This window comes from Spermophilus citellus (assembly GCF_964194105.1).
Source record: "Spermophilus citellus genome assembly, chromosome: 3".
NCBI lineage: Eukaryota > Metazoa > Chordata > Mammalia > Rodentia > Sciuridae > Spermophilus > Spermophilus citellus.
In genome coordinates, this window is record NC_138184.1 from 226,181,629 (window position 1) to 226,209,387 (window position 27,759).

Consider the following 27,759-nt stretch of genomic DNA (forward strand, 5'->3'; position numbering starts at 1 on the left):
CTGGGACTCCAGAGTCCCACTCTCTGAGGTATGGGGAGAGTGGGTGCCTGTGCCACCCTTCAGAACCAGCCAAGCATTTTTTTTTTAAGAGAGAGAGAGAGAATTTTAATATTTATTTTTCATTTTTCGGCGGACACAACATCTTTGTTTGTATGTGGTGCTGAGGATCGAACCCGGGCCGCACACATGCCAGGTGAGCGCGCTACCGCTTGAGCCACATCTCCAGCCCCAGCAGCCAAGCATTTTGCATTTTTCCTGCAGCAAAGAAGTATTTCCATTTTTCAGGGGGCAGGAGCAGTGGTGTACAAATGAGGTAAAAGGCAGCAGTGGCTTAGGTGTGAGTGCAGGAGCCAGGTCGGGACTTAAAGCATCTGTGGGCATGGTTTAGGACCAAATACCACTATGGGGCAAGCCATCCAAAAGCCCCAGGGCCCCAACTTCCTTGTTTGGTATCCTGCTTCCTGACTGATCAGAGGTTGCAGTCCAGGGAGCAGAGTTTAGGGCTGGCTCCAGGTTGCTTGGCCACTAAACTAGAGCCTGGGCAGGGACTCAGCATCCTAGCTGGTCCCTTCTGCTCTGCCCAACCCTAGGCCTGGTTGTTGCCTGATGCCTTCCTTACAGGGCAGGAAGCTAGGCAGCTCCTGTTTCCCAGGCCACCCAGCTTCAAGATGGCTCTTCCGGAATTGCCCTCCTCCCACCACCTGGAGAAGTTAGAGAAACCCCATGGCCAGGCAGATGAGCTGTGCATCTGCACTCACTGGCCTGTAAGCTCACCTTGACCTTGCTGTGCCAGCTACTCTGCAGAGATACAGTCTGGCTATGCTTGGTCTTGAAAAGTCTTTTCCAAGGGATAAATGGGATGATCTACAGTGAAGTACTTAAAAACACGGTGCAATAGCCTGGGAAAGTGTTCACATCTGTGCTACAAGCCATCATATCCACTCATCCCTTCCAAAGTATTATACCTCTCTCACGTGCCACTCAGTCCGAGATGGCCCCTGCCCCCCGAAGCCTGTGAGCCATTGCAGCATGGTGCAGCCATATTTGGCTGGTGGAAATATGGGCTTCCTACTCAGCTGGGAGTCTGAATAAATAAATCTGGTGGCCTACAATGCCTTTTGGACAAAAATGGAATTTATTAGAAATAAATTGCAGTAAATTAATGGAGGTAAGCCTATGTTCTCAGATCCACAGGGAAGAGTTGAGCAGTTTCCCAATCAAGGGTAGATGAGCATTTCACTAGCACAGAGCTTGACACTGACGAGGACCCCTGTGTTGATGCTCCCAGACCTACCCCTGCAGCTCCAAGCTGGGCCACAACGTTTCTGCTTGACCTGACCCCTTGCCTGCTGCAGGCCAGCTAGCACAGTCCTTGTGGACATCAGCTCTGAGTGTCTCTGTGCCAACTGCTAGGAGGCCCCCTGCCCGCCTCTTCTACTCTTCTTTCTAGATAGTGAGAAGAACCATTTCTGGTCAGATCGGGTGCTAGCTCTGCCCTCTCAAGGGCACACACAGCTTGTTCATGGGCATAGAGTCCTTTTCTTTAGAAGAGTCCCATGCTGAACAGCCACGTGCGCTCCCTCCTCTGATATTGGGAGGACTGCAAAATGGCATAATTGCCATGGGGGAATTTGGTGACATCCACCAAATTACTAACACAGTGGCCTTTTGACCCAGTGTTTCTATTTCCAGGAGTTTACATCTGTGCAATGGCATGGCCAGCAACACTGATGGGAAGACTGGAAACCCCCTATGGGCATCAGTAGGGGAGTGGTTAAATAAACAACACGATTCAATCAATGGGATTACTGGCATATATCCACTTCTAAAGATGGGGTTTTCCAGGTGCTAGATATCACATGGTCTCTAGGACATGGTCAGTAAAAAGAGACATGAAGTAATAGGGTAGCAGGTAAGCCCACATCACTGGTAGAAGCCAGCCTCACCAATAGGAGGGCCTGAGTATAGGGAGGTAGGATCTGATATACAGGAAAAGAGTCCCTGAATGTGGCCCTAAAGAGCACCATGGCCATCCAGTGTAGGCTGGGATGCTGACAGCAAGGGAAGAGATCTGCCAATGTCAAACTTCCCACTACTTTCTAGTTTGGTCAACAGCCAAGTCCACTCTGAAGGAACAAATGATCCCAGGTGGGATAGTAGGAAGGCAGGAGAGGCAAAATGAGGGAGGGGCTGGACTAGGAGCCAGCGACAAACCCTCAGATCTGATGTGCAGAGGCTGCATCTAGAGACCCAGAGGGTCCTACTGGCACTTCCAGTTCCAACTTATCTCTGGGCTCCCTTCAAGCCCTACCCAGGGCTGCTGTGGTTTCCTCCTGGCGCCTCTGGTCTCTGACAGCAACGGCACCCCCCCCAGTGCTGCGCTAATGGCTCAGCCTGGGGCCCCAGGGACCTTCCCTGCCCCCCAGACTGCTCTGCTGGCCCCCTTGCCCCCCTCACTGTTGAAACCCAATCCTCTGCAGCAGTGCCAGCTCAGCACCATCTCAACACTGCTCTGCAGCCCCTGCCTGCCTCTGTTGCCTGCGCCCTACCTGGACTTTGCTGCAGAGCCCCAAGTCCAGCACTGAGCCCAGGGGAGCCACCACCTGCTTCTGGGGAAGGTTTCTGGATCAGCAGGTCACCTCACCCATCCAGCAGGCCAGTGCCTTCCTGCCTTTGGTTTTGTTCCTCTCCCTCCTCTCCTTGCCACCTTCTCCTACCCTCTCCTCACCTGAATTCCTGGCTCCCTGAATCCTATCTCCATCCCTGCCAGTCCTCCAACCCACCCTCTCTCACTTGTTCTAAGCCCCTGGGTCACCAGCCCCAGGGACCTCTCCACGCGCCTCCTGGGTTCCAGCCATGAAGCCCCCCTCAGGGTTAGAAGAGGCCCGCCAGCCAGCCTCAGACATCCATGTGTTCGCCAGCAGCTGCACGCTGCATGGACTTGGCCATGTCTTTGGCCCTGGTGGCCTGACCCTGCGCCGTGGGCTGTGGGCCACAGCCGTGCTCCTGTCGCTGGCAGCCTTCCTCTACCAGGTAGCTGAACGGGTGCGCTACTATGGGGAGTTCCACCATGAGACGACCCTGGACGAGTGTGAAAGCCACCGGCTCACCTTCCCAGCTGTCACTCTGTGCAACATCAACCCACTGCGCCGCTCACGCCTTACACCCAACGACCTGCACTGGGCTGGGCCCTCACTGCTGGGTCTGGACCCTGCTGAGCACACCGCCTTCCTGCGCTCTCTGGGCCGGCCCCCTGCACCACCCGGCTTCATGCCCAGTCCCACCTTTGACATGGAGCAGCTCTACGCCCGAGCTGGCCACTCCATTGAGGACATGCTGCTGGACTGCCGCTACCGAGGCCAGCCATGTGGGCCGGAGAATTTCACTGTGGTGAGCTACCCACTCTATCCAGAGACCCACGTTCCCCAGCATTGCCAGCCAGGCTCTCCTGAAGTCAGAGAACTTTAGCAGGCATCCTGGCATCCCTTCCTTCTTGGGAGCCATGTCATTCTGTTCAGCCCAGGAAGGGGCCCTCCTTGGGGCCCCCTCCTCATCTCCCAATTGTCATGCACACCTAAGGGCTGACCTATAGAGACCCTACTATTGGAGAAGGCAACTCTCCAGTGGACAATTCTATTCTAGGCAGAAAAGCCCTCTCTGCCAGGAGAAGGGGACTTGGACTTGCTTTCCTCTGTCTCTTCAAAGTTTTGCCAGGATGGCAACTGGTCCACTTCTTTTTCCCTGTAGGCTGTGCCCTGGGCGTTGGGAGTTGGGGGCTGGAGGAGTTGCAGTGCTAGATGGGTATCTGAGAGGACTCACCCATATGTATCTGCATTGGGGGGTCAGGGGCATCAAGAGGTGGGCTTCAGGGTTCAAAAGAGAGACCCAGAGTATGGGGAGGGGAGAGTCCCTAGGCCCATGTGCTTGTCTGGGGGGAGGGCTGCCACCCTGTCTGCACCCCCAGATCTTCACCCGGATGGGGCAGTGCTACACATTCAACTCGGGTGCCAATGGGGCAGAGCTGCTCACCACCCCCAAGGGTGGTGCCGGTAATGGGCTGGAGATCATGCTGGATGTACAACAAGAGGAGTATCTGCCAGTGTGGAAAGACATGGGTAAGGGTCACACACACACAGTGGGGTCTGCCAATCACATGGGTATGGAGCACATGCATTAGGACAGGTAACTGAAATGGGGTACAAAAGCCTAGGGGATCTTGGTGTGGTGGCACACACCTGTAATTCCAGCTACTCAGGAGCTTGAGGCAGGAGGATGGCAAGTTTTGAGGCCAGCCTGCACAATTTAGCAAGGCTCAAAAACAAAAGCAATAAAAAGAGGTGGGGTGGATCTTAGTGCTACAGTACTTACCTGGCACGGGCTCTATCCCCAGTACTGGAACAAAGGGAAAAAGGCCAGGGAAAGGAGAGGAGGGTGGAGGTGTCAAGACGTGATTGCTGAGGCACTTCCATCCCTTATGCAAAGAGGGGCAGAACAGTTCTTCCCAGAACTGGGGAGGATGGGCTGCAGTCTCTGTCCTCAAAGACCCCTCCCTGTAGAGGAGACCCCGTTTGAGGCAGGGATCAGAGTGCAGATCCACAGCCAAGAGGAACCCCCCATCATCGACCAGCTGGGCTTCGGGGCTGCCCCCGGCTATCAGACTTTTGTGTCCTGCCAAAAGCAGCAAGTATCCTCACCTGTGCCTCCCTCAAGGCTGCCAGCCCCTCCTTCGTCCTGCACCACCTCAACCCTTACAGGCAGTTCCTCAGCTTGTCCCAGGGGCTGAGCTCCAGTGACTTCTTGCATTCTCCCATAAGTCTCCTTAACCCCGTCCCCTCACAGCTGAGCTTCCTGCCACCGCCTTGGGGCGACTGTAGTTCCGTATCTCTGGACCCCGACTTTGAGCCGGAGCTCTCGGATCCCCTGTCCCCCAGTCCCAGCCCCAGCCCCAATCCTCCCTACAGCTTAATGGGGTGTCGCCTGGTCTGCGAGACCCGCTACGTGGCTCGAAAGTGCGGCTGTCGAATGATGCATATGCCTGGTAAGGAGTAGGGTCCGTGTCCTGGGGTGGGTGGAGGCTAGGGGACACTTGGGCTCCTGAAGCTGCTTCCTTCCCCTCCCCAGGCGGCGCGCCGGTGTGCAGTCCCCAGCAGTACAAGGACTGCGCCAACCCGGCCCTGAGTAAGAGACAAGCCTCCCTCGGCCTCCAGGTCCCCGCCCCGCCCCGCCCTTGACCCCCACCCCTCTGGCCGCGGGACCCTGACTCCAGGCTCGGTGGCCCCCGCAGACGCCATGCTGCGGAAGGACGCGTGCGCCTGCCCCAGCCCTTGCGCCAGCACGCGCTTCGCCAAGGAGCTCTCCATGGTGCGGATCCCCAGCCGCGCTGCCGCCCGCTACCTGGCTCAGAAATACAACCGCAGCGAGGCCTACATCGCGTGAGCCCCTCCAGCGAGCCAGGGGCCCCGGCGGGGAGGGCGCGCGGCCCGGCCAGGCAGTCCACATCATCACGAGCTCTGTCTGGGGCTCTGGACAAACTGCCCAAGCGCTCTGACCCAGGGGCGAGGGGGTGACGTCCCTCCCAGGGTTCTTGAAAGGAGCCAAAAGCCCCACATCATTTTGCTGCCAGCGGCCGGCACCAAGGATTAGCCAGCGAACATTCGGGCCTTTCTTCCCCTCCAGGGAGAACGTGCTCATTCTGGACATCTTCTTTGAGGCCCTTAACTTTGAAACAGTGGAGCAGAAGAAAGCCTATGAAGTGTCAGAGCTGCTTGGTGTGTGCTGAATACCCAGGGTCTGTGGAGGCGTGGGCGGGGCAAGTGGCTGTAAGTTGACAGGCACCCTGCTTCCACAGGTGACATTGGGGGTCAGATGGGGCTGTTCATCGGGGCCAGCCTGCTCACCATCCTTGAGATCCTAGACTACCTCTGTGAGGTGGGCCTGGGCCCCAGCTGGGGAAGGCGGGGAGAGGAATCTGGCCACTCGGGTCCAGGGGGAAGGTTTACCTGGCCACCTCCCCCTGCTGCTTGCCCTCAGGTGTTCCGAGACAGGGTCCTGGGGTATTTCTGGAACAGAAGACGCTCCCAGAGCCACTCCAGCACCACTCTGGTAACAGCCCCTCTTCCTTCCCTGCCACCTCCAGCAGCCTCCTCGGGCAGCCTAGGACGCTTCCCTGGTGGGGAGTGGGGGAGATATGTGCAGTGACCTTGGCTGGGCCCTACCTCTGACTCTTCCTCTTCCCACAGCTTCAGGAAGGGCTGGGCAGCCATGGAACCCAAGTTCCCCACTTCAATCTGGGCCCCAGGTAACACAAAATGGCCAAGTTCAAGGGAGGAGGGACAGGACAGGTCCAGAGGGTACAATCCAGGTCCTGAAGGGCAGGAACAAGGCATCAAGTGAAGGTCCCCTGCCCCAGTACTGTGGCCTGTCTCCCCAGGCCCCCCACCCCGCCCTGTGCTGTCACCAAGACTCTGTCTGCCTCCCACCGCTCCTGCTACCTCGTCACCCGGCTCTAGACATGCTCTGTGTGATCTCGGGGCCACACTTTGACATCCTGAATGCCCTGCCTGCACATCTTTGCTATCTTCATCCCAAATAAAGCTTTAATGTTTCTGCCTCAGGTGTTCCTCTTATAGGGCAAAGGCTAGCAGGGCCAAGGTCAGCTCTCCTCAGCCCAGTAAGTCCTCTGCAGTCAGCTTCAGCTAGGTATCACTTCTGTGAGGCCTGCAGAGCTGGGCCCCAATTATCCCTCACAAACCTCTGGGAGAGGATGGTAGTAATAGGCTATCAGTCATTTGCACCTCAGTGTGAATGAGTTTATCAGAAGACATCAGAGGACAGGTCTCTCCCAACCCCAGGGCTCAGGTGTGATGGCCTAGAGGAGGCTTGGTCAGTAGGTACTGGCTGGGTACAGCTGCAAGAAGACTCTGACCCAGAGCCCAGGGAGAAGTGGTGAGGAGGAATGGGGATGAGAGAAGGGCTCTTCCACTTCTAAGAACACAAGCTGGTGTCCTGCCTTTGAAGGCCATGATTCTTCTCACATTTGGGACCAAGCGTGGCACACAGCCTGTCTCCATGGGAGCAGTTCTTGCTTCCTCAACACCCCACAGGAGAAGGCAGCCCTAGCTGGAAATGATGGAGCTGAGAGCAGCCTCCCTTCCTCCTCCTGCTAGGAAGGACACACCAGGCCGGCCTCAGGCCCATTTCCTGCTTCTGCCGCACCCCCAACCATTGGAAAACTGGCAGAGAAGGAAGTGGGAGAGGGAGTGTTCCTCATAGAACCATACCTTTGGGTCTCTCCTATGCCAGCCTGCAGGCTTGGATATGGGGTGTTGAAGAGGGAAAGGTCCATGTGGGACGTGGAGGGCCACAAGGAGAGACCCATGCCTTTTCTCCTCATTCTGGTGGAAGCCATCTTTGATCTCAGATGCTAGCTGCTTAACCCCTGGGGACTATGTCTGGCCTTCCTGGACAGAGGGAGGATGGGGTGTGCATAAGTGCAGAAGCACAGAAGTGCAGAGCCAACACCGCCTTGACCCCAGCAGGGAGGAGTGGGGTCAAGGGTCAAGGCCTCATGATCCTGTAGTCTCAAAGCCACTTAGAGTAGCAGAGAGTTGGGCATGCCTGAGCTGGATGAGGGGCTGCAGAGGGTGGTAAAAGTGGAGCAGGGATCCCCCAGAACCCGCTTCAGAGCCAACCCACCACTACATCAGCAGACTGTGGGAAAGGAGCCAATTTATGAAATTAAATAAAGTCCATGGGGGAAGTGAAGATCGCAGTCCAGGGTACCTTGACCCTGGCCAGGCCCAGCACAGCTGGAGCTCAGCACCCCCCTTCCCACCCCTCCCACGAGGGGGCTTAAATAGGCCAGGCCCTGGCCTGGCATCCAGTGGTCTCAGAGCCTAGGGGGGACAGAAGTCAGAGAAGTAGGGATGCTGCAGGGCCTCCTCCGCTGAGACACGCTGGACAGGGTTACACTTCAGGAGGTTCTGGAGACAGGAGGGAGCAAAGATGGTGGCAGATTCAGGCCAGGTCAACTGCCAGAGCCCCACCCTCCCCTAGTCCCCCTGGAGGAGGGTTTCAACCCCATCCTCTACCCTGGTTACCTACCTGCAGCAGGTCCCTCCCTGTGGCATTGAGCTTGGGCACGACATTCACCAGGGATGTTGTGGCCGGGTACATTGGGTAGGGCTGTGGAGGGGAGAGAGTCAGACCAGGGAGTGGGGTGTGGAGGCTACTGGGGCTGTGAAGAAAACTGATCTCTGACGAACCACGACTTTCCCCACTCCCCATCACACCTTGTAGTCTGGCAGCTTAGTCATGGCGGGCCATTGCTCCTCAGTTGGTGTCCCCAGCAGCGTGTCCATGGGGTCAAGGATCACTCATGGAAAGGGCTGCATTTGCACTTTTGGAGGTAGGGTGAGCTTTGCGCTCCCAGGGATAGGATTCTTCATTCCCACCTGCCCTCCTCTCCACCTGCCCCCACTCCACCTGCTACCTCAAGATAAGCCTGTGGCATATATTCCTATAGCATGGTGTTTACAGGGAGCCAGGCGTGTCTCAAATGCTAATTTAACTCAAACCCTGATGTCTGTGCTCCGAATAAACCAGTTGTCCTTCCCCTTCTCCCACAAAAAGTTCTCTGCTCATTCTGGCTCCTTCATCCTGAGGATTCCCATGGTCCCCCCACCTCAGAAGTAGGAGTGGCTACTTCCTCACCACGCTCCCCTTGCCTACAAGCTGCACCTACACAGGGACTATCAGCTCTTCCACCCTCACCCTCAGAAACAGCCCCGGGCCCCCTCATCCTTGCCCAGGCCATCACCACCCTCACCCCTTCTCTAAGTTCCCTGCTCACTCCCCTTCCAGAGTGAAGATATGGATGGTGAGCAAGAGATACAGGGGGCAGGGGAAGTGAAGGATATCGGAAGATCCTCTTCAGCTGGTCATCCACATCGTTGCCAGGGAAAAGAGGTCGCCCAGCATTGGCCAGCTCTGGGAGGAAGAGAGAGGGATGAGCCCTGATTTGTGAGGCCCCCTCACACTGGAGCAGGCCCTGTGCCTTCCATCCCCATCCTTAAGAATCCCACTCCCTTCCCCCAGAGGAAACCCTCCAGGCCCTACTTATCAACTCAAATGGGAGAGAAAGTACCCCTGCAGAGCCCCAGCATGTCACCTGCAAAGATGCAGCCAGCTGACCACATGTCGATGGACGTGGAGTATAGTTTAGCCCCAAAGAGGACATCCGGTGGACGGTACCACAGTGTCACCACCTGAAGAAGACCCCATCCACAGGGACCCCCCACTTAGAGGGCTGGGAAACAGGTTTGAGGAAACTCAGAGACAAGAGGGTCTTGGTCCCCACCCGATGTCCCATTTCCCAGGCTCACTTCAGCAGAGTAACAGCGGACTGGGATCCCAAAGGCTCGAGCCAAACCAAAATCAGCCAACTTCAGCTCCCCATTCTAAGGAAAGATGAAGAGTAACATTGATAAGAGCTTTCAAACAGCACTGGGGTAGGCTCCAGCTCTCCCAGTCCTGCCCCCTCAGTATGCCCAATCCCTGGCTGCAGTCTCCCCATCCTCCCTCCTCCCCCAAACAGCAATACCCTGTTTATGAGGAGGTTCTGGGGCTTCAGGTCCCTGTGCAACACGTTGCGGCTATGACAGAATCCCAGGCCTTTCAGCAGCTGGAAAAGGAATGACTAGGGAGAAGGAGGGAGAAGGGAGTCAGACACCTGAATGTGTGGATCTTGCTGCCTGCCTCACCTTTTGTCATGCTCTATAGCCCACCCATTTGTAGCAGCAAGCGCAGGAAGACATCATCATTCATTATTGAGGACCCACTTTGCATGGTGCTAGGCATCAGAGAGAAAATGGTGAACAAGTTAACCCTGATCCCCACTTTTTTGGACCTTAGAGCCTGGTGGGCCTGTCTTCTCAGTCCATGCTTATCGCCCTACCTAGCCACACATAAGTGCACATACACCATAACCAGTAGTGCAAGTACAGTGCTATAACGTTATTCAGGAACTGCTTCCCCTGGAACCTGGGACAAGGCCCTTGGTCTTCATCCTAGCACAGTGCCTGGTGCAAAGCATCCAGTACTTGTTGAATGAATGAAATGCATCTCTATGAGCCTCATTTTCTCATCTCTCCCATGCAAATAACATCACTATTACCATGCAGGTCAAAGCAGACTTTGCTCCCTAAGACCAGAGGCTTGTGGAGGGCAGAAATGGGGTTTGTTCATTCTCTGACACTCCAGGGCCCAAACATGCAGTGAAGGAATACTTACACTAAATATAGACCCCACCCAGATTCAATGAGTCCTCAGAACAACCCTCCCCTAACCTTCACAATCTCAGGATCGAGGTCACCATTGCAGCTGTCAAAATACTTCTTCAGGTCCTAAAAACAGATAAGGGTAGAAGAAGAGGTCAGAATTTAAGCTCAGTTTGGGCCCCTGTGTCCTACCAAAATCACTGCTCCCCAAGCCCCCTTTTCACCTGATCACAGAACTCAAAAACCAAAGTCAGCTTCTTGTCACTATGCAGAACATCATGAAGCCTAGGGAGAAGGAAGGGCTCAGTCAGGTCCAAAAGTTGACCCCTAACATCCCAATACCAGCCCAGCCCAACGCTGAAGCCCCCACCTCTTCCAGCAACCACAGGCAAGAAAGGCCTGTGGGGCACACACCTGACGATGTTCTTGTGCTTCAGCTCCTTGAGTAGGCAGATCTCCCGAAGGGCAGAACTTGGCACACCCTACACGTGAGGGACCCAGCGGCGGCAGTCAGAGACCACACATACCAGGCCTCAAACACTACCTCCCCGCTGCCCTGTGCCCCAATCCTACCTCATCATCATCATCCAGCCTCACCCTTTTCAGAGCCACAATCTCATGGGTCTCCCGGTTTTTGGCCTTGAATACAGTTCCATAGGTGCCTAGGGAAAAGAAGCCAAGGGTGAGGGAAAGCAGGAGTATCCTTTACCATCTTAGTAAATCCCTCCAGAGCAGTTAGCCTCCTAGGGTGCTAGAGAAGGGTTTCAGGGTGAAGGCAAGGCACTGACTAGCTTTGTGAGTGAGGATGCGGCAGGTGGGGAGGGGCAAGAAGGTCCCTGCAAAGGCTCCAGGATACCTGCAGGAGGGAGAGTCTGCAGCCGCTAGGATAAGGTTTATAACAGAGGCGTTGCTCCAGTAAGTCTGGAAACAGGAGAGATGTGGGCGAGAAAAGAGGGCCTGCAGAAATGTTGAGGTTGGAAGTCTGCAGAAAACTGAGGTTGGTGGGGGGTCGAGGTGAGGTTTGCAAGTGGTGCTGAGGCTAGAGATGGGATATGCAGGAAGTGCCGCGGTAGGGAGGTCGAGTCTTCAGGGAGTGCTAAGGTTATGAGTGGGAGTCTGAGGGGAAATGCTAACTTGGGGAGGGATGGTTGCACATAGTGTTGTGCTCAGTGGCCAGGGCTTCTGCCGGGGTTGAGATCGGAGCTGTAGATATTGCTGACGGTAAGGGGAGTCGGGGCTGCAAGGAATGCTGAAGGGTCTGCAGAAGAAGACCTTGCAGGAACATCTCGTGGTTCTGTTACCTTCCCCAATCTTCTCCAGTTTCTCGTATTTCTGCATTGCGGCGGCCGCGGGGACCCCTGCGGGCCCTGGGTTCTAAGACTCCGGCCCCGGCGTTGCAGGGGAGGCGGTACCCAAGTCTCCGGCCCTGACCCGCCCCGCTGTCCGCGCACGGGCTTCTGGGACTTGTAGTCTTGGCACAGCCAGGTTTCCCAGTAAGGCCCGGGGCGACGGGCTCAAGGACTACAAGCCCCAGCAGGCTGCGTTCCGGCTTTCAGCCGCACTCTACTCCCGAGACTCAGGTTCTACCGCGGAGGCAAACGCTAGACTTCAAGTCCCAGGAAGCATCGCGTGTTCGCTTTCCGGGCGTCCCCGCCGTGCCTCTGAGGTTCCCAGTGTGCCCCGCTCTTGTTATTCCTTTTCTGTGCTCATAGCTCTCTTGGAAAGGGCCGCTGGGGGACTACACGTTCCAGAATGCAGCGGGGATGGGGGTGGGGCGGGGCGGGGCACTCTTCTGTTTGGGGTTTAGGGTTTGGTGGCCTAGATCCCAGGCCCTGGTGGCCTGACTTTGACCCGGTTTGTGATATTGAGTTCCAAGACCTCTTGACAACCTCGGCACGAGTTTCTGCCTCTCCTCAGGCCATCTAGTGACCCGAGGATTGAGTGGAGAATGGCTCTGAGCTACGTTTTCCTGCTGCTGCGTTTTCCTGCTGCTGACCTCACAGGGACCAGCTGACTACAGGGCTGGGTAGCAAGGCAGGTGTGCTCCATTTAAGGCTGGAATTGAGTGGAGAGACACACGCACCAGAGATCCTTCTTTCTGCTGGTCCCACTTATCGTCCTGGAGTCCACCGAATTCCAACAGCTCCATTCTAACATGTCGAGGCAAGCTGGCTGGAGGCTGCGAGTCCCCCAGATCCTTGTCTCCAGAGCAGGGCCCACTGGAGTCAGCCAGGGTGTGGCCCACGAGGGCTGGCAGGTTGGTTACCCCTCTCAACAGACAAGACCACAGACAGATGTTACATTTGAAGCCAGCCTTTACCTCATCCCTTAAAGGAGTTGATTATAGATTTTCTTGCACTGCTCTCTAATTGTCTCCTGATTGCATTCTTGAGGGCTGTGAACTGGGCGAAAACGGCCTCAAATAACACTACTCAGCGTTGAAACCAGAGTTGGTGCTAATCTTTGTTAATTAACTCATGTATATCTGAGTGCTTTTGCATAAACAATGCTGTGATTCACCCACGTGGCAGGCTAAGGGAGCGAAAAGCATATTCCTTATCTGAAAGAATTTATAATTTAGTTGGAAAAGCAAGATTACACATAAAGGTCTTTAAACTATGAATAGATCTCCATTCAGTGTGGAAGCAGAGCAAACGGAAGTGGGGAATCCCCAACAAGTCGTCTGGTCCTAGGTCAGCTCAGGGTAATGGGCAGCCAACTTCCAGCTCTGTTACTTCTCAGCCGCCTGCCATTCCATGCCTCAGGGGGATTATTGGGGCCGGGGCGGCGCAAGAGATTCTTAACCCCTGTGCATGCCTATTCCAACTTCCTCCGCCCAGAATTTCCTGGCCATTCTGTGCACTCTGTGTCCCCCAAGAGTGAAGCGAGCTCCTTTCCGACCAGAGGTGCTGTAACAAAGGCAAGAGTTGGCATTCCCGGGGCGACTGAGGGGGGAAGCCCAGGGCGGCGACAGTGGAGGGTGGCTTCCACACGCGGGACTCCGGGTGCCGGCCTATGCCTGGAAGCGCGCCTCGCCTCCGTTCCGGGTCTCTGCCCGGGCTGCTTCTTGGCTTGCCGCGCCGGGGCCGCGCACGGCGCGCCGGGGGGCGCGCACGCTGGGGGCTGGACTGCCCGCGGCGCGGGGGAAAGTTGAGTTGGGAGAAGTTGGGAGCGGCGGGGGCGCGCCCCGGGGTGGGCACGGGGAAGTCGTCGGGAGCGCGAGAGGGCACCGGAGGACTTGGACAGACCCCGAGACCCCCGGGGCACGAAATCCTGAGCAAGCGGGTAAGTGGAGAGGTGGTGGCGGGGAAGGGCCGGGGCAGCGAAGGGAGGAAGGGAGGGGGAAGGAGAGGGGGGAACTCGGGACGCGGGCGGGGAGGGAGTGGAAGTGGAGGAAAGGGCGGAGACTGGGGCGCGGGGAACCAGGTTTTGGGGAGAGGGATGAGGAGAAGAGCAGAGTCCTGGTCGGAAGCTACGATTCCGGGGTCTGCTTCTTGGAGTTTCCTAAGGCCAGAGTGCCGCGCCCCCTGCCACCAGGAGGGGGTAGTCTCAGGGAGGCGCCACCACAGGCTCTCCCACTCCTGGGCCGGCTCCAGACAACCCCTCTCCCCTGCGACCTCCCTACAGTCTCTCTCAGGCCTGTCCTGGGGGTTGCCTCGGTCCTGGGGCCTCGGCCCTGATCTCGGAGTTGGGAGGCGGAGTCGAAAAAGGGGGGGGTGGCGGGTCAGGTCAGGACAAGGGGTCAGGCAGAAGAGGGAGCAACTAGGTAGGGGTTGGAAAAGACAAGCCTGGAGTTGGACCTGACTCCTGGGGGGGGCACCTTGTCTGGCTGGGGAGCTCCGTGATGATTGTGAGGGTAGCACTGTCTGGTATCCAGGGTCCACTTTATCCTCCCTCCTCTCCCAAAGAGCTGTGGAATGTACCAGTTCTCTTGGGGAGTAGTTAATGCCCAAGTGGGGGTCCAGGGTGATAATCCCTTGGGCTGGGGGAGAGATGCTAATCCTCTGGGCCGGTCAGGGCTGGTCCCCGGAATGTGCCCCCACCCGGATTATAGGCACCTATGCTGTGGACAGAAGCTGCTTTGTGTTCTGGGACAGCAAGGGAGGGGTGGGGGGCATGGGTAGAGGGAGGAGGGGGTGATGAAGAGCACTCTGAGGGTATGGCCTAGAGATGGGAGTGAGCACCTGCAGGTGCAGGGGACGGATTCTCCCCACACCCCTCCCAGTCCATGTCTACTCCCAGGACACCTCTCCCCCACACTGGCGGGTCCTGGCTGAAGGCCTGCTGAGGGGGAGGTGGAGAGAGCAGTCAGCTGAGTTGGAGTGCCTGCCAGGAATGTGTTGCCCAGGCTCCCCACCTTGGGCTGACCACCCCCCAGACCTTTATTCTTTGACCCTATGCTGACCTGTCTTACCCCCAAGGTAGCCCGAGTCAGGGAACTTCATATCGCTACCTTCACAGAGCCTTGTACCGCCCCCACTGGGAATGGGTACCCCGATTTGCACTGGTTGGGTTCTCTCCCTACAGAGAGAACCCCCTTTTCTAACCCCCTACCCCCAACACAGTGTTCCCTTGGCCTCCCCTACAGTCACCATCAGGAGGGCAGGAGCCCTGCTACTCAGATTTTCCTGGCCCCTAACTAAAGAGGGGAGGGATGGGAACTGCCCATCAGGAGCAGGACCTCGGGTTTTATGTGCCCACCCCTTTGCTGTGGTCATGTGCACCTTCCCCCATTATAAAACTCTGCCCAGTTGGAGCCCACCGTCAGCCCCTTCTTCCCTCCCACTGAGTGAATGGAGCTAGGCTCCTGCCCTTCACCCCAGGAACTTGCTTCTCTTGCCTGCCCTCCCTGCCCAGGTCTGCCTCCCTGCCCAGCCTGCCTTGAGGAGGGGGCACCCCCCTCCCTACTTAGAGGCCCCCTGCTTGGCGTCTTGGGCTCTGTCCAGCGTTCTTTCTCTCCCTCTCCTTTCTGTCTAGGCAGCAGTGGCCCCCTCCTCCACACCCCTCTGCTCCACAGGGTGTCTCATTCGACACCACACCCCTCTCTGGTCTCAGGCCCACCTCCCGGGCCACCTCGGGCTGGGTTCCTGTTTCTCTCTGGCCCTTCACTCCCAATTTTCCTCCATTCTTTATCACACCCTCCCTGATCTCTGTCGCCTTCTCTCCAGGACTGGGCCTTGACTCCTTCCTCCCTCATTTTCTGCAGCCTCTCCCCCTCCGCTCTCCTACTTTCTGCTCAGTCTTGAGGCCCTTCGTGGCCCTCTGCTTTAGTCTTCTCCTCCCTCTCTCTCTTTGTTCTCCTCTTTTTTTTCTATAAATAACTCTCCTTTTTGCTCTTGTAGCCTCAAAGGGCCACTCTGAGGCCCTTCATAGTCTAGGAGGATCCTGAGCAGCGAGGAGACCCGGGTGACAGGCAGCTTGGGCTCCTTTCCTCCCCCCCCTCCCCACCCCGGGGCTGGACACCCTGTGGGCCTGGCCTGCTGTGCTCTCCCTCCGATGGTGACTGGTCCTCTCCCCCACCCAGGTTATGCCTCCACCTTGTTGCCCTGAAAGCCGCAGTGACAGTGAAAAGGGCTAAGATTTGGCCATGAGCAGCAGTCGGCGCCCCGCCTCAGGGGCAGATTCTTTCCACTCGGTGGTGAGTACTGCTCAGTCAACTGGCCCTTAGGCCACAGGTGCTCAGGCCCAGGGGCCAGCTGGGTGGGGTGGTGTGTGTGTAGATGCTGGAGAAAGGAGCCTGTGGTCAATTGGAGAGAGACTCTGCCATCCATATCCTGACCTTGTACCATGTGTTGGGGATGGTGAGGTGGCTCCTCTTCCTGGGGGTAGAGTTGAGGCTGTTTTATGAAGGACCAGGTAGTAACTGTATAGGAACTTTGAAGACCCTAGGTCTCACCCAGTAGGTCCCCTCTGACCCCGCCTTAATGTGCATGGGTCCCAAAACACACACAGTAGTTCTGGGCAGAGCTCCTTGATGCAGCTGGCCCTGCCCCCGCCCCATAGTTGGCCCCACCCCTGGTGCCACGTGCCCATTGGACCCACCCCCCCACGTGGTCACCACCCCACATGGCCCCCTCCTGATTTTCCTAAGGAGTCTAATGATTAACCTCAGTGCCACATTCAGCCCGGTTATTGGTCACTTTGGCCCAGTGGGGCACGTGACTGGAAGGGGCGCGGGCAGATGCCCTCCCCTCCTTGCCAGGTTCACCCCTGCAGCCATGGACTTCCTCTTGAGGCTTCAGGTGCGAGGGGTCTGCAAGTCCCCCCCCCTTTCCACGCTCCCTCCCCTCCTGCCTGGCGGCTTCTGGTGGGAGTGGGGACCAAGTGCTTGGGTCAGCCTGGGCAGGAGCCCTCAGCACAGACTGGAGACGCCAGCCCTCTGTCCTCACATCTTCTATCCAGTGTCCCTGCAGCTGCTCCTGTTGACCCCCCCTTCGCCCGCCCTTCGCCCTCCTCCCTGGCTCTTCCCTGATCTAGACACTGGCACTGCCATGGAGGGGGCTGCATACCCCCGCCCTTGGAGGTACTGATGCCCTTCAGGTCCAGATACTCTTGAGCAAATATTTGGTGGCCACAGCGCCTGGAGCTGAGACCGGCAGGGGGTGGGTCCGGGGCTGGACCAAGGCTGCTGGGCCAGGCAGCAGGCCGCTTAGTTAGGCGCTTAGCTGGGCTGAGCACCGCAGTCCCTGCCTGGTGCTGGCCCTGCTGCTGCTGTCTGCTGCTGCTGCCGCCACTGCTGCTCCTGCAGGATGACTCAGGTTGGGGGGGGTGAGGGGCGGGGCTTGCCGACTGGGTGGGGGTGCTTGCTGCGGTGAATGGGGGCCCCCTTGACCAGGCAAAGCTCACGTGTTCCTGAGGAGGCAGGGCTGGGTTTGTCTGACTCAGAATTACGCCAGGTCAGTTAGCTTGGATGCCCCCAAAAGTAACTTTTGGGGCTCAGCAGTTGTCCTCCAGGAACCAAAAGGAGTTTTTTTTCACTTTTTATCACTGAACTGCCCGGTTTGCACACCCTACTTTCCAGCTGCAGAGGGGAGACAGGATTTCTGAGATTCCCAGAGTAGACCCTCCTGCCTGCCCTGGGTCTGACTGCAGACTGGGCCCATTCAGCTGGGGACCCAGGGAACAGGCTGCGGGGGTGGGGGAGGGGGACTGGATCTCTGGCATTGCAGGGAATGACTGCTGTGGGGCTGGGGTGGTCCCTGCATTGGAGGGCACGGCTAATGGGGGATACTGAATCTCTGGCACTGAGTAGGACAGGGTTTGGGTATGTAATTCCCAGTGACTCCTGTGTGTTTTCTCTATCCCTCATCCTTACAGCCAGAGCCAGAGAGTGTGGGCCCTGGGACACCTGGGTTCCCAGAACAGGAGGAAGATGAACTTCACCGCACCCTGGGAGTTGAACGGTTTGAAGAGATCCTCCAGGAGGCTGGGTCCAGAGGAGGGGAGGAGCCAGGCCGCAGCTATGGAGAGGAAGACTTTGAGTGTGAGGGAACAGGCAGGAGTGGGGGTGGGGGAGGACTTGACTGTCCAGCAGAGAAGGGGCCAGGGTCCCAGTGGGAAGAGCTGTCCTTGGCGGCAGGATAGCAGCAGGGGGATGTTGTGCCTGCCCTCAGCCAAACCTCTCTTCGTTTTAGACCATCGCCAGTCCTCCCACCACATCCACCACCCACTGTCCACTCATCTGCCTCCGGATGCCCGCCGCCGCAAGACCCCCCAGGGCCCTGGACGGAAGCCTCGAAGGCGCCCTGGAGCCTCCCCAACTGGGGAAACCCCCACCATTGAGGAGGGGGAGGAAGATGAGGATGAGGCCAGTGAGGCTGAGGGGGCCCGGGCACTCACTCAGCCATCTCCTGCCTCCACACCCTCCTCTGTACAGGTGAGGCCTGGGCTTCGGGGGGATGTGTGCAGGGCCTGGCCTGGCCTCACGTGCCCATGTGGGCCCTGTTGCAGTTCTTTCTCCAAGAGGATGAAGGCACTGACCGGAAGGTAGAGAGGACCAGTCCATCTCCCCCTGCACAACTGCCACACCAGGAGGCAGCTCCCCGGGCTACCAAAGGGGCCCAAACTGGGTAAGTGCACCTTGGTTGTCACTCTCCCAAAGTAGACACCAGACTGGGGTTTACCAGAGGTAGAGTCACCAGACTGGGGTTCAAATCCCATTCCTGCCCCTCACTAGCTGTTTGGGCAGCCGACCTAAACTCTCTGAGCTCTGTTTCTTGTCTGTAAACCCAGCCTAACAGGACCTAGTGAGGAGGGACTGCAGACAGGTGTTAGTTAAGGTCGCAAGTGTGGTTTAGCAGTCTCAGTCCCCACCCAAGCACTGCCTTGGGGATTAGACCGTGACCTCCCAGCACCTGCTAAGACTCACAGGGTTTGAAAGGAATAGGAGACCCCCCCTCATTCCTGGGGAGATGTCAGTTCACCCAATTGGAAACTGAATATCAAATGAAATGGTGCCAGAATACTGTCACTGCATCTAGCATCTTGGGCAGAGCATCAGTACCAGTGAGTGGGTGATGAGAGTTTGGGGGCACTAGCTTGGGAAGGTTTCCTGGAGGAAATGACCTCGAACAAGGTCATGACTATCTTGGACCTGTTTTTCTGGGTGCCAGGCAGCGTGAAGGGCTGGGTTGTGGGAAGTGAAGGGCACAGTGCCCCCTTGGGGGAGTAGCTATACTGGGAGGCAGACTGGCATACAGAGCTGGCAGTGACAGGAAAGCCTGGCATTAGGGAGAGGAAGAGAGAAGTGGGCAGGGCTGTGGCAGAGACAGGGGACAAGCCATGATGGGCTGGAAAAGCCTGGCAGTGGATGGCTCTGGTCCCAGGAGGCTCTTCATATGAGGAGAGAGGAGCAGCACGTGTCAGGGACTGGGGCAGAAGTGGGAGTCTGAGGGGAGGCACAGACCCTCCTCATAAACACGGAGGAGCTGGCTGCAGTTCCAAAACTGTTTGCACATACTTTGTTCTCTTTGATCAGAAACGGGGGCCCTGTGAACTTCTTAAATCCAGGGGTATGCCCCAGTGGGCGGAGGGGAAGGGAAGGAATGCTAACTGGTACAAAGAGACATTCACAAACACCAGTTAGGAACCATACCCTGTGCTAGTTCTTTCCCAAAATTTCACCTCTCCCAGTACCATTCGAGGTTCGCCTCAGCCCCGTTCTGCTGAAGAGGAATTCATGTGCAGATTGGCCTCCTGGTGACCCCCAAGAGTGGGAGCCAGGAGGAGATGAGGTCCCTTCCTAGTTCCCTTCCTAGGATCCTCTGCATGGGTGGAGGTCCGCTCTGTCAGGTTCATGGCTACTCTGTTTGCAGAACACTGGTGGAGGAGGTGGTACCAGTGGCCAGTGGCACAGCTGGAGGTGACGATGGGGGTGCCTCGGGGCGCCCCCTGACCAAAGCTCAGCCTGGGCATCGCAGCTACAACCTTCAGGAGAGAAGACGCATTGGGAGCATGACCGGGGCAGAGCAAGCACTGCTGCCCCGTGTCCCCACTGATGAAAGTGAGGCCCAGACGCTAGCCACAGCTGACCTTGACCTCATGAAGAGTGAGTCCTGGGGCCTGGGCCAAGCCCACTGCTGGTAGGAAAAAGAGTAAGAGAAAGGGGAACCCAATCTTGGTCCTCTACTTGCCCCTAGGTCACAGGTTTGAGGATGTTCCTGGGGTGCGACGGCATTTGGTACGGAAGAACGCCAAAGGGTCTGTGCAGAGTGTGCGGGAAGGGCGAGAGCCCGGCCCCACGCCTCGGGCCCGACCCCGGGCCCCCCACAAGCCCCATGAGGTACAGTTCTGCTTCATGCTGTTGCATTTTCTCCCCATCCATTGCCTCCCCCTTCCCCACTCCCCTACCTCTCAGACCCATATTTCTTGAGCACCAGGGTTGCTGCCTGTGGGGATGAACCTTAAGAGTTGTTTGACATGGACACTGTGGATCGGTGCACATCTGAAACATTGTGAATTTGTGTATTACGATTATGGTTCATACTTGAGACCTTGCTGATGTGCATATCGTGGCCATTTGCTGGCAGGTGGCAGTGAAGAATCAGGGAGATGCCTTATTCTGCTTCGAACAAAGACCCTTAAGGCTGGAGGAGGTGTTCTGTGGCACTGCACTTTGTTTTCAAAACCCAGTTGCCTCTGCTTATTTGATCCTCCCATCTACCTGTGAAGGCGATAGCACAGGTGGCGTCAGTCATAAACCAGGGTCTGTGACTTGGCCAAGGTCACCTAGTTACTTAGTGACACTACCCATTTTAGACTCCAGGGCTCTGGTCCTGAACTCTGCCTTAGTGTATTTTTTTTTAAGCTGTTTTATTGAGGTATAATAGCCGTGCAGTAAATTTCACCAGTACTGAGTGTCCAGCTCAGAGACTTGGTGTACCTGTTGCTCCCAGATAGCTACTACCTCCATGGGGACTGTTTTTCACCCTCGGCAGGTTCCTCTTGCCTCCACCCAGCAGTCTTCCAGCAGAGGTGACCAGGCTCTGTTATTTGCAATTCGTTTTGCCAGTCCTGGCTACATACAAATGGAATCTTACAGAACCCTGCTGTTTTCTTAGGTAGTGACCTGCCAGGCACTGTGTCCTGGAGTATACTTATGTCCTACAGGCTTTCTTTAATCCCTATAACAGCCCTTGGAGGAAGTGGGCATTGTTGTCTTTTATAGACAAGGGAAACCCAGTCTCAAATTGGTAGTCACGTGTTCCAGGTTCCTAGGCCTCATGTGAGACTTGTGTGTCTATGTGCCATCCACTGTGCCCCAGGGCCACTTGCTCTTCCTGATGCAAGCTTTGCCTGAGCCCACCTCTGACTCCTTACCCTGCACCTTCTCATCTTGCCCCAAGGTGTTTGTGGAGTTGAATGAGTTGCTGCTGGACAAAAACCAGGAGCCTCAGTGGCGGGAGACAGCTCGTTGGATCAAATTTGAGGAGGATGTGGAGGAGGAGACCGAGCGCTGGGGGAAGCCCCATGTGGCCTCACTCTCCTTTCGCAGTCTCCTGGAGCTCCGCCGGACCCTGGCCCATGGTACCCACAGTGCCTGCCTCCCCTGTCCATCCTGCTGCAGGATACTCGCTGCTTCTAGTTCTGATGACTGATCTGTTGTGTTTGGGGTGCTAAAATGTCTTTAAGCCATTTCAATGGAATGCTTCCTGAAATTCCTGTCATGGCTCCTTTGCATTGTAGAAAACCTGGGGAATATGATCTCACCTGTGGGGCTGGATAAACTACCACACAGGACTCTTGAGCCCTGTGGCTGTTTGTTTCCTCCTTCCCAGCTGGTAATCACTCCCAGTTGTTCTTATTCTAAGTAGCTGAGGATTGAGAAACCTGCTGTTAAAATTGTTCTCAAACTAAGAGTACTAGGCTCTAAGTAAGGCTTCAGGCACTTTGAGTAAAGGGCCAGAGTGCTTTATTTTTTGGTACTGTGGATTGAACCTGGGGGCACTTTGCAACTGAGCCACATTCCCAGCCGCCCTTCTTTATTTTTTTTTTATTTTTTGAGACAGGGTATCACTAAGTTGTTTAGGGCCCTGCTATGTTGCTGAGGCTGGCCTTGAACTTATGATCCTCCTGTTTCAGCTTCCTGAGTTGCTGCAATTAGAGTCCTGCACCACTGTGCCCAGTCCCAGGGGTGCTTTACCTCTGAGCTATATCTCCAGCTCTTTTTTATTTTTATTAAAATAAAAGTTGAGTTGCTGAGGCTGGCCTTGAACTTGTGATCCTCCTGCCTCAGCCTCCTGAGTTGCTGGGATTATAGGCACATGCCATTGTGCTGGCTGCCTGTGTTTTATCATTAGCCTTTGTGATCTGCTTTGGCTGCTGGAGTCCTTTGGTTCTGTATATTCTTCAGTTCTTTGTTCCTGGAAGTTGACCTTGCTAGATAAAGACCTGGTACTTTTAAAAGGACTTTCTATAGGAAAGGGTGCGGAGAGGTCTGGAGGCTTCCCAGTAAGCAGCCACTGGGCTTGGGGAAGCAAAGCGTAAGTCAAGAAGCCTGAGGTGGAGGAGGGTCTTCAGGTGGCTTAAGGACATGTGGACAAGGCCACAGACCAGCTGTGTCCTGATCTAGAGGGTAGAGGTAGGACCCTAGAGGAACAGCACATGAATCACTAAGGAAAGAACTGAGTTCAGCCTGAGAGAGTGGCCTAGGCATCCCAGGGAGGCTGGATGATTCCTGGAAGGGTGTGTGATAACTGAGTCTCTCCTTGCTGCAGTTCTGGAAGGAGATGGGGGTGGGGAAAAATAGGTCAGAGAGGCGAAGTGATACAGACTTCAGAGGCAGAGCTGGGACTCCAGCCTTGATCCTCGGTTTGTAGGTTGGACCGTACCCACCTAGTTAGGCCTGTCTGTCCCAAGCAATCCCTCCTATTCCATTTCCCACCATTGTTTCTTGCCCTGAGGTGGGGAGTCCTCCTGTCATCTTTATTCCAGGAGCTGTGCTCTTGGATCTGGACCAGCAGACCCTGCCTGGGGTGGCCCACCAAGTAGTAGAGCAGATGGTCATCTCCGACCAGATCAAGGCCGAGGACAGGGCCAATGTGCTGCGGGCCCTTCTGTTGAAACACAGGTATGGCCCTTTGGGGAAGGTGGATGCCACTGCATCCTGCCCATCTGTTTCCTTCCCTGCCATCATCCCTCCTTACACTCACTGCTGTCTGTCCTGCCAGCCACCCAAGTGATGAGAAGGACTTCTCCTTCCCCCGTAACATCTCAGCTGGCTCCTTGGGCTCCCTGCTAGGGCATCACCATCCCCAGGGGGCTGAGAGTGACCCACACGTCACTGAGCCTCTCATTGGTGGTGTTCCTGAGACCCGGCTGGAGGTGGATCGAGAGGTGAGGAGTGGGCACAGACCTGCGAGCAAGCCCTGATGGGAACACGTGGGGTCAGGGAGGCTGTCTGGACTGAGTTCCATTCTGTGACCCCTCCAGCGTGAGCTGCCACCTCCAGCCCCACCAGCTGGCATCACTCGTTCCAAGTCTAAGCATGAGCTAAAGCTGCTGGAGAAGATCCCTGAGAATGCAGAGGCTACCGTGGTCCTCGTGGGTGTGTGGGGCAAGTCTGAGGGCTGGGGTGGTAGTCTCAGCAGGGGCTGGGACTGGGTGGGGTCCTGCTGTGTGTTCTTGCCCATGATGGCTCATCCTCCTAGGCTGTGTGGAGTTCCTCTCCCGCCCCACCATGGCCTTCGTGCGGCTGCGGGAGGCTGTAGAACTGGATGCAGTGTTGGAGGTGCCTGTGCCCGTGCGCTTCCTCTTTCTGCTGCTGGGCCCCAGCAGCGCCAACATGGACTACCACGAGATCGGCCGCTCTATCTCCACCCTCATGTCCGACAAGGTCAGCCCCTTGCCTTTCTGGTCCCCGGAGCCACCCCTATTCCCCACTGCCAGTCTTGGTTGCCTTAGCTCCACCTCTTGGCCCCCTCTGGTGCCCTCCCTGACTCCTGTCCTGCTCTGGCAGCAATTCCATGAGGCAGCCTATCTGGCAGATGAACGGGATGACCTGCTGACTGCCATCAATGCCTTCCTGGACTGCAGCGTGGTGCTCCCCCCCTCGGAAGTACAGGGCGAGGAACTCCTGCGTTCTGTTGCTCACTTCCAGCGCCAGATGCTCAAGAAACGGGAAGAGCAGGGCCGGCTGCTGCCCCCAGGATCTGGGCTGGAGCCCAAGTCTGCCCAAGATAAGGGTACGGCCATGCAGGCCCGAGCCAGATGGGGCTGCCTTGAGGAGGGGTGGGTGGGCAGGAGAGCCACATAGACACCAACAGAGAGGTTGGGGTTGGCAGTGCTTCTGCAGGTGGTGGGTGGACTGTGCACATGGAGGAGGTCCTGGTCAGTGGGCAGGAGGGCCCCACAGCTGCCCTGACATCAGCCTGGGTTGTAGCACTCCTGCAGATGGTGGAGGTGGTAGGTGCAGCTGAAGATGATCCCCTTCGTCGGACGGGCCGGCCCTTTGGGGGCCTGATCCGTGATGTGAAGCGTCGCTATCCCCACTACCTGAGTGACTTCCGAGATGCACTTGACCCCCAGTGTCTGGCTGCCGTCATCTTCATCTATTTTGCTGCTCTGTCTCCTGCCATCACCTTTGGGGGGCTGCTGGGTAAGGAGGAGCTCATAGGGACCGGGGTGCACAGCCTGGCCGCTGAGCTGAGCTGGTTCCTGCACCCCCAGGAGAGAAGACGCAGGATCTGATAGGCGTGTCAGAGCTGATCATGTCCACAGCGCTCCAGGGTGTGATCTTCTGTCTGCTGGGGGCTCAGCCATTATTGGTGATTGGCTTCTCGGGCCCCCTGCTGGTCTTTGAGGAAGCCTTCTTCTCGGTGAGGGCTCTTTCTGCCTTGGTCCAGTTCCCCCTTCTCTTCCCAGTATCTCCCCCATTGCCCCCAGAGCTCGGGGCCTGATACCTTCCCACCTCCCCTGCCTAGTTCTGTAGTAGCAACCAGCTGGAGTACCTGGTGGGCCGCGTGTGGATTGGCTTCTGGCTGGTGCTCTTGGCCCTGCTCATGGTGGCCCTGGAGGGGAGCTTCCTGGTCCGCTTTGTCTCCCGCTTCACCCAGGAGATCTTCGCCTTCCTTATCTCCCTCATTTTCATCTACGAGACCTTCTACAAGCTGGTCAAGGTAGGCAGGCCCTGCTCAAAACAGGGAGAAGAGCAGGGCTTCAGGGCAGGAGGGAGTCCAGGAGCATCCTGTCTCATGTCTTCTTCTAGACTGGAGGCCAGGCTGGTCCCAGGAGTTCCCTGGACTTGCAGTCCATGGAGCCCACAGAGCTGAGGCTTGTTCTCCCCGCTGCTCCCAGCTGGTCCTCTGGGTTATTTTTTTAATCCGAGATGAGCTCCTGGCAGGCCTTTTCCCCTCCTGTGCTAGCCTTCCAATTTTCAGCTGAGCCCAAGAATTTTCTCCCCATTTTAGCTAATGGGACCTATTGTGACCCTCCTCTTTCCCCAGATCTTCCAGGAGCATCCCCTCCACGGCTGTTCAGTCTCCAATAGCTCAGAGGCAGACAGCGACAATATAACATGGCCCAGAGCAACAACCACGTTGGGACCAGGCAATGGGAGCTTGGCTGGGCAGTCTGGGCAAGGGAGACCCCGGGGCCAGCCCAACACAGCCCTGCTGTCACTGGTGCTCATGGCTGGCACCTTCTTCATCGCCTTCTTCCTACGCAAATTCAAGAATAGCCGGTTCTTCCCCGGCCGGGTACATGGACTTGCAGGCTGTGGAGATCTGGGGATGGGATGCGGTGTTTCTAGGAAGTGAGGGTCTGAGTGGGACAGCAGGTCTCTGAGCATGATTCTTGTCCTCAGATACGGCGGGTGATTGGGGACTTTGGGGTGCCCATCGCAATCCTCATCATGGTGCTTGTGGATTACAGTATTGAGGACACCTACACCCAGGTAAGGCATTGTACAGCAGGATGCCGTTTCCACCACCCTGGGTTCTGGTGTTGCACTCCAGGCCTCAGCCAGAGCCTGTCCTTAAGCTGGGGAAATACCAAGCCTTTCCCCCAGTGTGCCCTCCATGTCCCCCCTGCCCATGACTACATACTGTCTCTGCCCTGCAGAAGCTGAGTGTGCCCAGTGGATTCTCAGTAACAGCTCCAGAAAAGCGGGGCTGGGTCATCAACCCCCTGGGGGAGAAGAGTCCCTTCCCTGTGTGGATGATGATTGCCAGCCTGCTGCCTGCCGTCCTGGTCTTCATCCTCATCTTCATGGAGACGCAGATCACCACGTGTGTGGTCCTATTTGAGAGTCCTGGGGCTGTCAGAAGGCCAGAGTCCTCAGCCAGACTTGGGGACACACATGGGAACTGACTTTGGGGGACATTGAATGCCCTGATGGCTGAAGTTTTATAGGCACCAGAAAACATCACTGAGGGGCTGGGAATGTAGCTCAGTGTAGAGTGCTTGTCTAGCACGTGTGAGGCCCTGGATTCCATCCCCATAACAGCAAAAACTCCAAAACAAAACCTGAGGTTGGCCAGGGGGAGGACAGAGTACAGGCTAAGGCTTGCTGGGAGCTCTCCTACAGGATAAGGGCTGAGGGCACACGCTGAACTCTATGATGGAATTCTAGTCCTGATGGAATGGACAGGGACTACCAGGTTCCATAAACACAGGGACTGGCTGGGGTGTTCTGGTCACACCAGGTATGGCAGGCCTTAGCAGTGCCTCCCCCCTCCCCAGGCTGATCATCTCTAAGAAGGAGCGAATGCTGCAGAAGGGCTCTGGCTTCCACCTGGACCTGCTGCTCATCGTAGCCATGGGTGGCATCTGTGCCCTCTTTGGCCTGCCCTGGTTGGCTGCTGCCACTGTCCGCTCTGTCACTCATGCCAACGCACTCACTGTCATGAGCAAGGCTGTGGCGCCGGGGGACAAGCCCAAGATTCAGGAGGTCAAAGAACAGCGGGTTACAGGCCTGCTGGTGGCCCTGCTTGTGGGTATGCTTCCCCTTATCCACAACCTTCCTTGTGGTACCCAAGGCCCCTGGGGGAAGGAACCTGGGGCTAGCTGTTTCTCCCCCTCCCTAGGCCTTTCCATGGTTATCGGGGATCTGCTCCGGCAGATCCCCTTGGCTGTGCTCTTTGGAATTTTCCTGTACATGGGAGTCACTTCCCTTAATGGGATCCAGTTCTATGAACGGTTGCACCTGCTGCTCATGCCACCCAAACACCATCCAGACGTCACCTACGTCAAAAAGGTGAGTCCTCGCCTAGAAGGACCCCAGACCTCTGCCCCATTCTGGTTTACTTGAGTCAGCTGCTTCTCCCCACTTTAGGAAGCCCCCATTAACCATTGGTACAGAGCAGTCTCTGGAAGTGTCTGAGCTACTTCCATCACTAGAGGATCCCAAGGATCATTCTGGTTGTCCTCTGGATATGGTTGCTTTGGAGAGAAGCCTGGGCTCACTTTGTCTCTTCCCAACCAGGTTCGGACCCTGCGAATGCACCTGTTCACAGCTCTGCAGCTGCTCTGCCTGGCCCTGCTCTGGGCTGTTATGTCCACATCTGCCTCCCTGGCCTTCCCCTTCATCCTCATCCTCACAGTACCACTGCGCATGGTGGTGCTCACCCGTATCTTCACCGAGCGAGAGATGAAATATGTAAGGATCCCTGCTCCCCCACCCTCCCACCCCTGCCTCCTGTGGTTCTGGAAAGGCCCACCCTTCTCTTCCTCCCACAGCTGGACGCTAATGAGGCGGAGCCAGTGTTTGATGAGCGTGAGGGTGTGGACGAATACAATGAGATGCCCATGCCTGTGTAGCTGCTGCCCAGGGACTGAATGATGGACAGAGGGAATGGGCTGGTGGGATGGGTTTCCCCTCCCCCTCCCAGTTTTTATTTAAGTGAATAATTTAAAGTCCCCTTCTCCCCACCCCTGCAGTAAAGTGCTTCGGCCCCCACCTACCCCTGGTCTTGTCTGTCTGTCTAGTGGAAGTGGCAGGGAATGGGGTACTCAGCCCTGCTCTCTGTCACAGAAATGAGACTCA

General features: G+C 56.6%; 3 protein-coding genes across 5 annotated transcripts; 2 read left to right on the forward strand and 1 right to left on the reverse strand.

The window, feature by feature from the left end:
• The first annotated feature begins 205 nt into the window (after positions 1-205).
• Positions 206-6,557, forward strand: ASIC3 (acid sensing ion channel subunit 3). 2 transcript variants are annotated; one of them, XM_081286299.1, is made up of 11 exons: positions 206-3,390; positions 3,965-4,115; positions 4,557-4,684; positions 4,840-5,038; positions 5,122-5,178; positions 5,285-5,432; positions 5,677-5,768; positions 5,849-5,928; positions 6,031-6,102; positions 6,240-6,298; positions 6,431-6,557. In XM_081286299.1, the coding sequence occupies exons 1-11, from the start codon at positions 2,857-2,859 to the stop codon at positions 6,507-6,509; spliced, it is 1,599 nt and encodes a 532-aa protein (XP_081142425.1). In that variant the 5' UTR covers positions 206-2,856; the 3' UTR covers positions 6,510-6,557. The 2 variants fall into 2 exon arrangements, with proteins under 2 accessions (XP_081142425.1, XP_081142426.1); XM_081286300.1 differs by lacking the exon at positions 5,122-5,178.
• A 238-nt stretch (positions 6,558-6,795) lies between these two features.
• Positions 6,796-11,736, reverse strand: CDK5 (cyclin dependent kinase 5). The gene is made up of 12 exons (XM_081286301.1): positions 11,579-11,736; positions 10,851-10,939; positions 10,692-10,759; positions 10,502-10,562; positions 10,347-10,403; positions 9,602-9,697; positions 9,384-9,458; positions 9,170-9,266; positions 8,919-8,988; positions 8,292-8,352; positions 8,104-8,184; positions 6,796-7,982 (listed from the first exon to the last, which is right to left on the reverse strand). The coding sequence occupies exons 1-12, from the start codon at positions 11,613-11,615 to the stop codon at positions 7,896-7,898; spliced, it is 879 nt and encodes a 292-aa protein (XP_081142427.1). The 5' UTR covers positions 11,616-11,736; the 3' UTR covers positions 6,796-7,895.
• Positions 11,737-13,320: 1,584 nt separating this feature from the next.
• On the forward strand, positions 13,321-27,665 carry SLC4A2 (solute carrier family 4 member 2). 2 transcript variants are annotated; one of them, XM_081285007.1, is made up of 23 exons: positions 13,345-13,562; positions 15,802-15,915; positions 17,595-17,760; positions 17,912-18,153; positions 18,228-18,346; positions 19,592-19,824; positions 19,916-20,058; positions 21,122-21,302; positions 22,710-22,845; positions 22,946-23,111; positions 23,208-23,322; positions 23,426-23,610; positions 23,734-23,959; positions 24,157-24,372; positions 24,444-24,592; positions 24,698-24,892; positions 25,220-25,471; positions 25,579-25,668; positions 25,836-26,002; positions 26,457-26,710; positions 26,801-26,970; positions 27,199-27,372; positions 27,453-27,665. In XM_081285007.1, the coding sequence occupies exons 2-23, from the start codon at positions 15,865-15,867 to the stop codon at positions 27,531-27,533; spliced, it is 3,711 nt and encodes a 1,236-aa protein (XP_081141133.1). In that variant the 5' UTR covers positions 13,345-13,562; positions 15,802-15,864; the 3' UTR covers positions 27,534-27,665. The 2 variants fall into 2 exon arrangements, with proteins under 2 accessions (XP_081141132.1, XP_081141133.1); XM_081285006.1 differs by having other exon boundaries at positions 13,321-13,562; positions 26,457-26,970.
• The last annotated feature ends 94 nt before the right edge of the window (positions 27,666-27,759 follow it).

Coding starts and splice junctions, on each gene's coding strand:
- ASIC3 (XM_081286299.1), top strand. CDS start 2,857: ATGAAGCCCCCCTCAGGGTTAGAAGAGGCCCGCCAGCCAGCCTCAGAC. Junction 4,116..4,556: donor GCCAGTGTGGAAAGACATGG/GTAAGGGTCACA, acceptor CCCTCCCTGTAG/AGGAGACCCCGTTTGAGGCA. Junction 6,299..6,430: donor CACTTCAATCTGGGCCCCAG/GTAACACAAAAT, acceptor CTGTCTCCCCAG/GCCCCCCACCCCGCCCTGTG.
- CDK5 (XM_081286301.1), bottom strand. CDS start 11,615: ATGCAGAAATACGAGAAACTGGAGAAGATTGGGGAAG. Junction 10,404..10,501: donor TTTTTGAGTTCTGTGATCAG/GTGAAAAGGGGG, acceptor ATCTGTTTTTAG/GACCTGAAGAAGTATTTTGA. Junction 8,353..8,918: donor CAGCTGAAGAGGATCTTCCG/ATATCCTTCACT, acceptor CCCCATGGACAC/GCTGCTGGGGACACCAACTG.
- SLC4A2 (XM_081285006.1), top strand. CDS start 15,865: ATGAGCAGCAGTCGGCGCCCCGCCTCAGGGGCAGATTCTTTCCACTCG. Junction 18,347..19,591: donor ACCAAAGGGGCCCAAACTGG/GTAAGTGCACCT, acceptor CTCTGTTTGCAG/AACACTGGTGGAGGAGGTGG. Junction 27,373..27,452: donor CCGAGCGAGAGATGAAATAT/GTAAGGATCCCT, acceptor TTCCTCCCACAG/CTGGACGCTAATGAGGCGGA.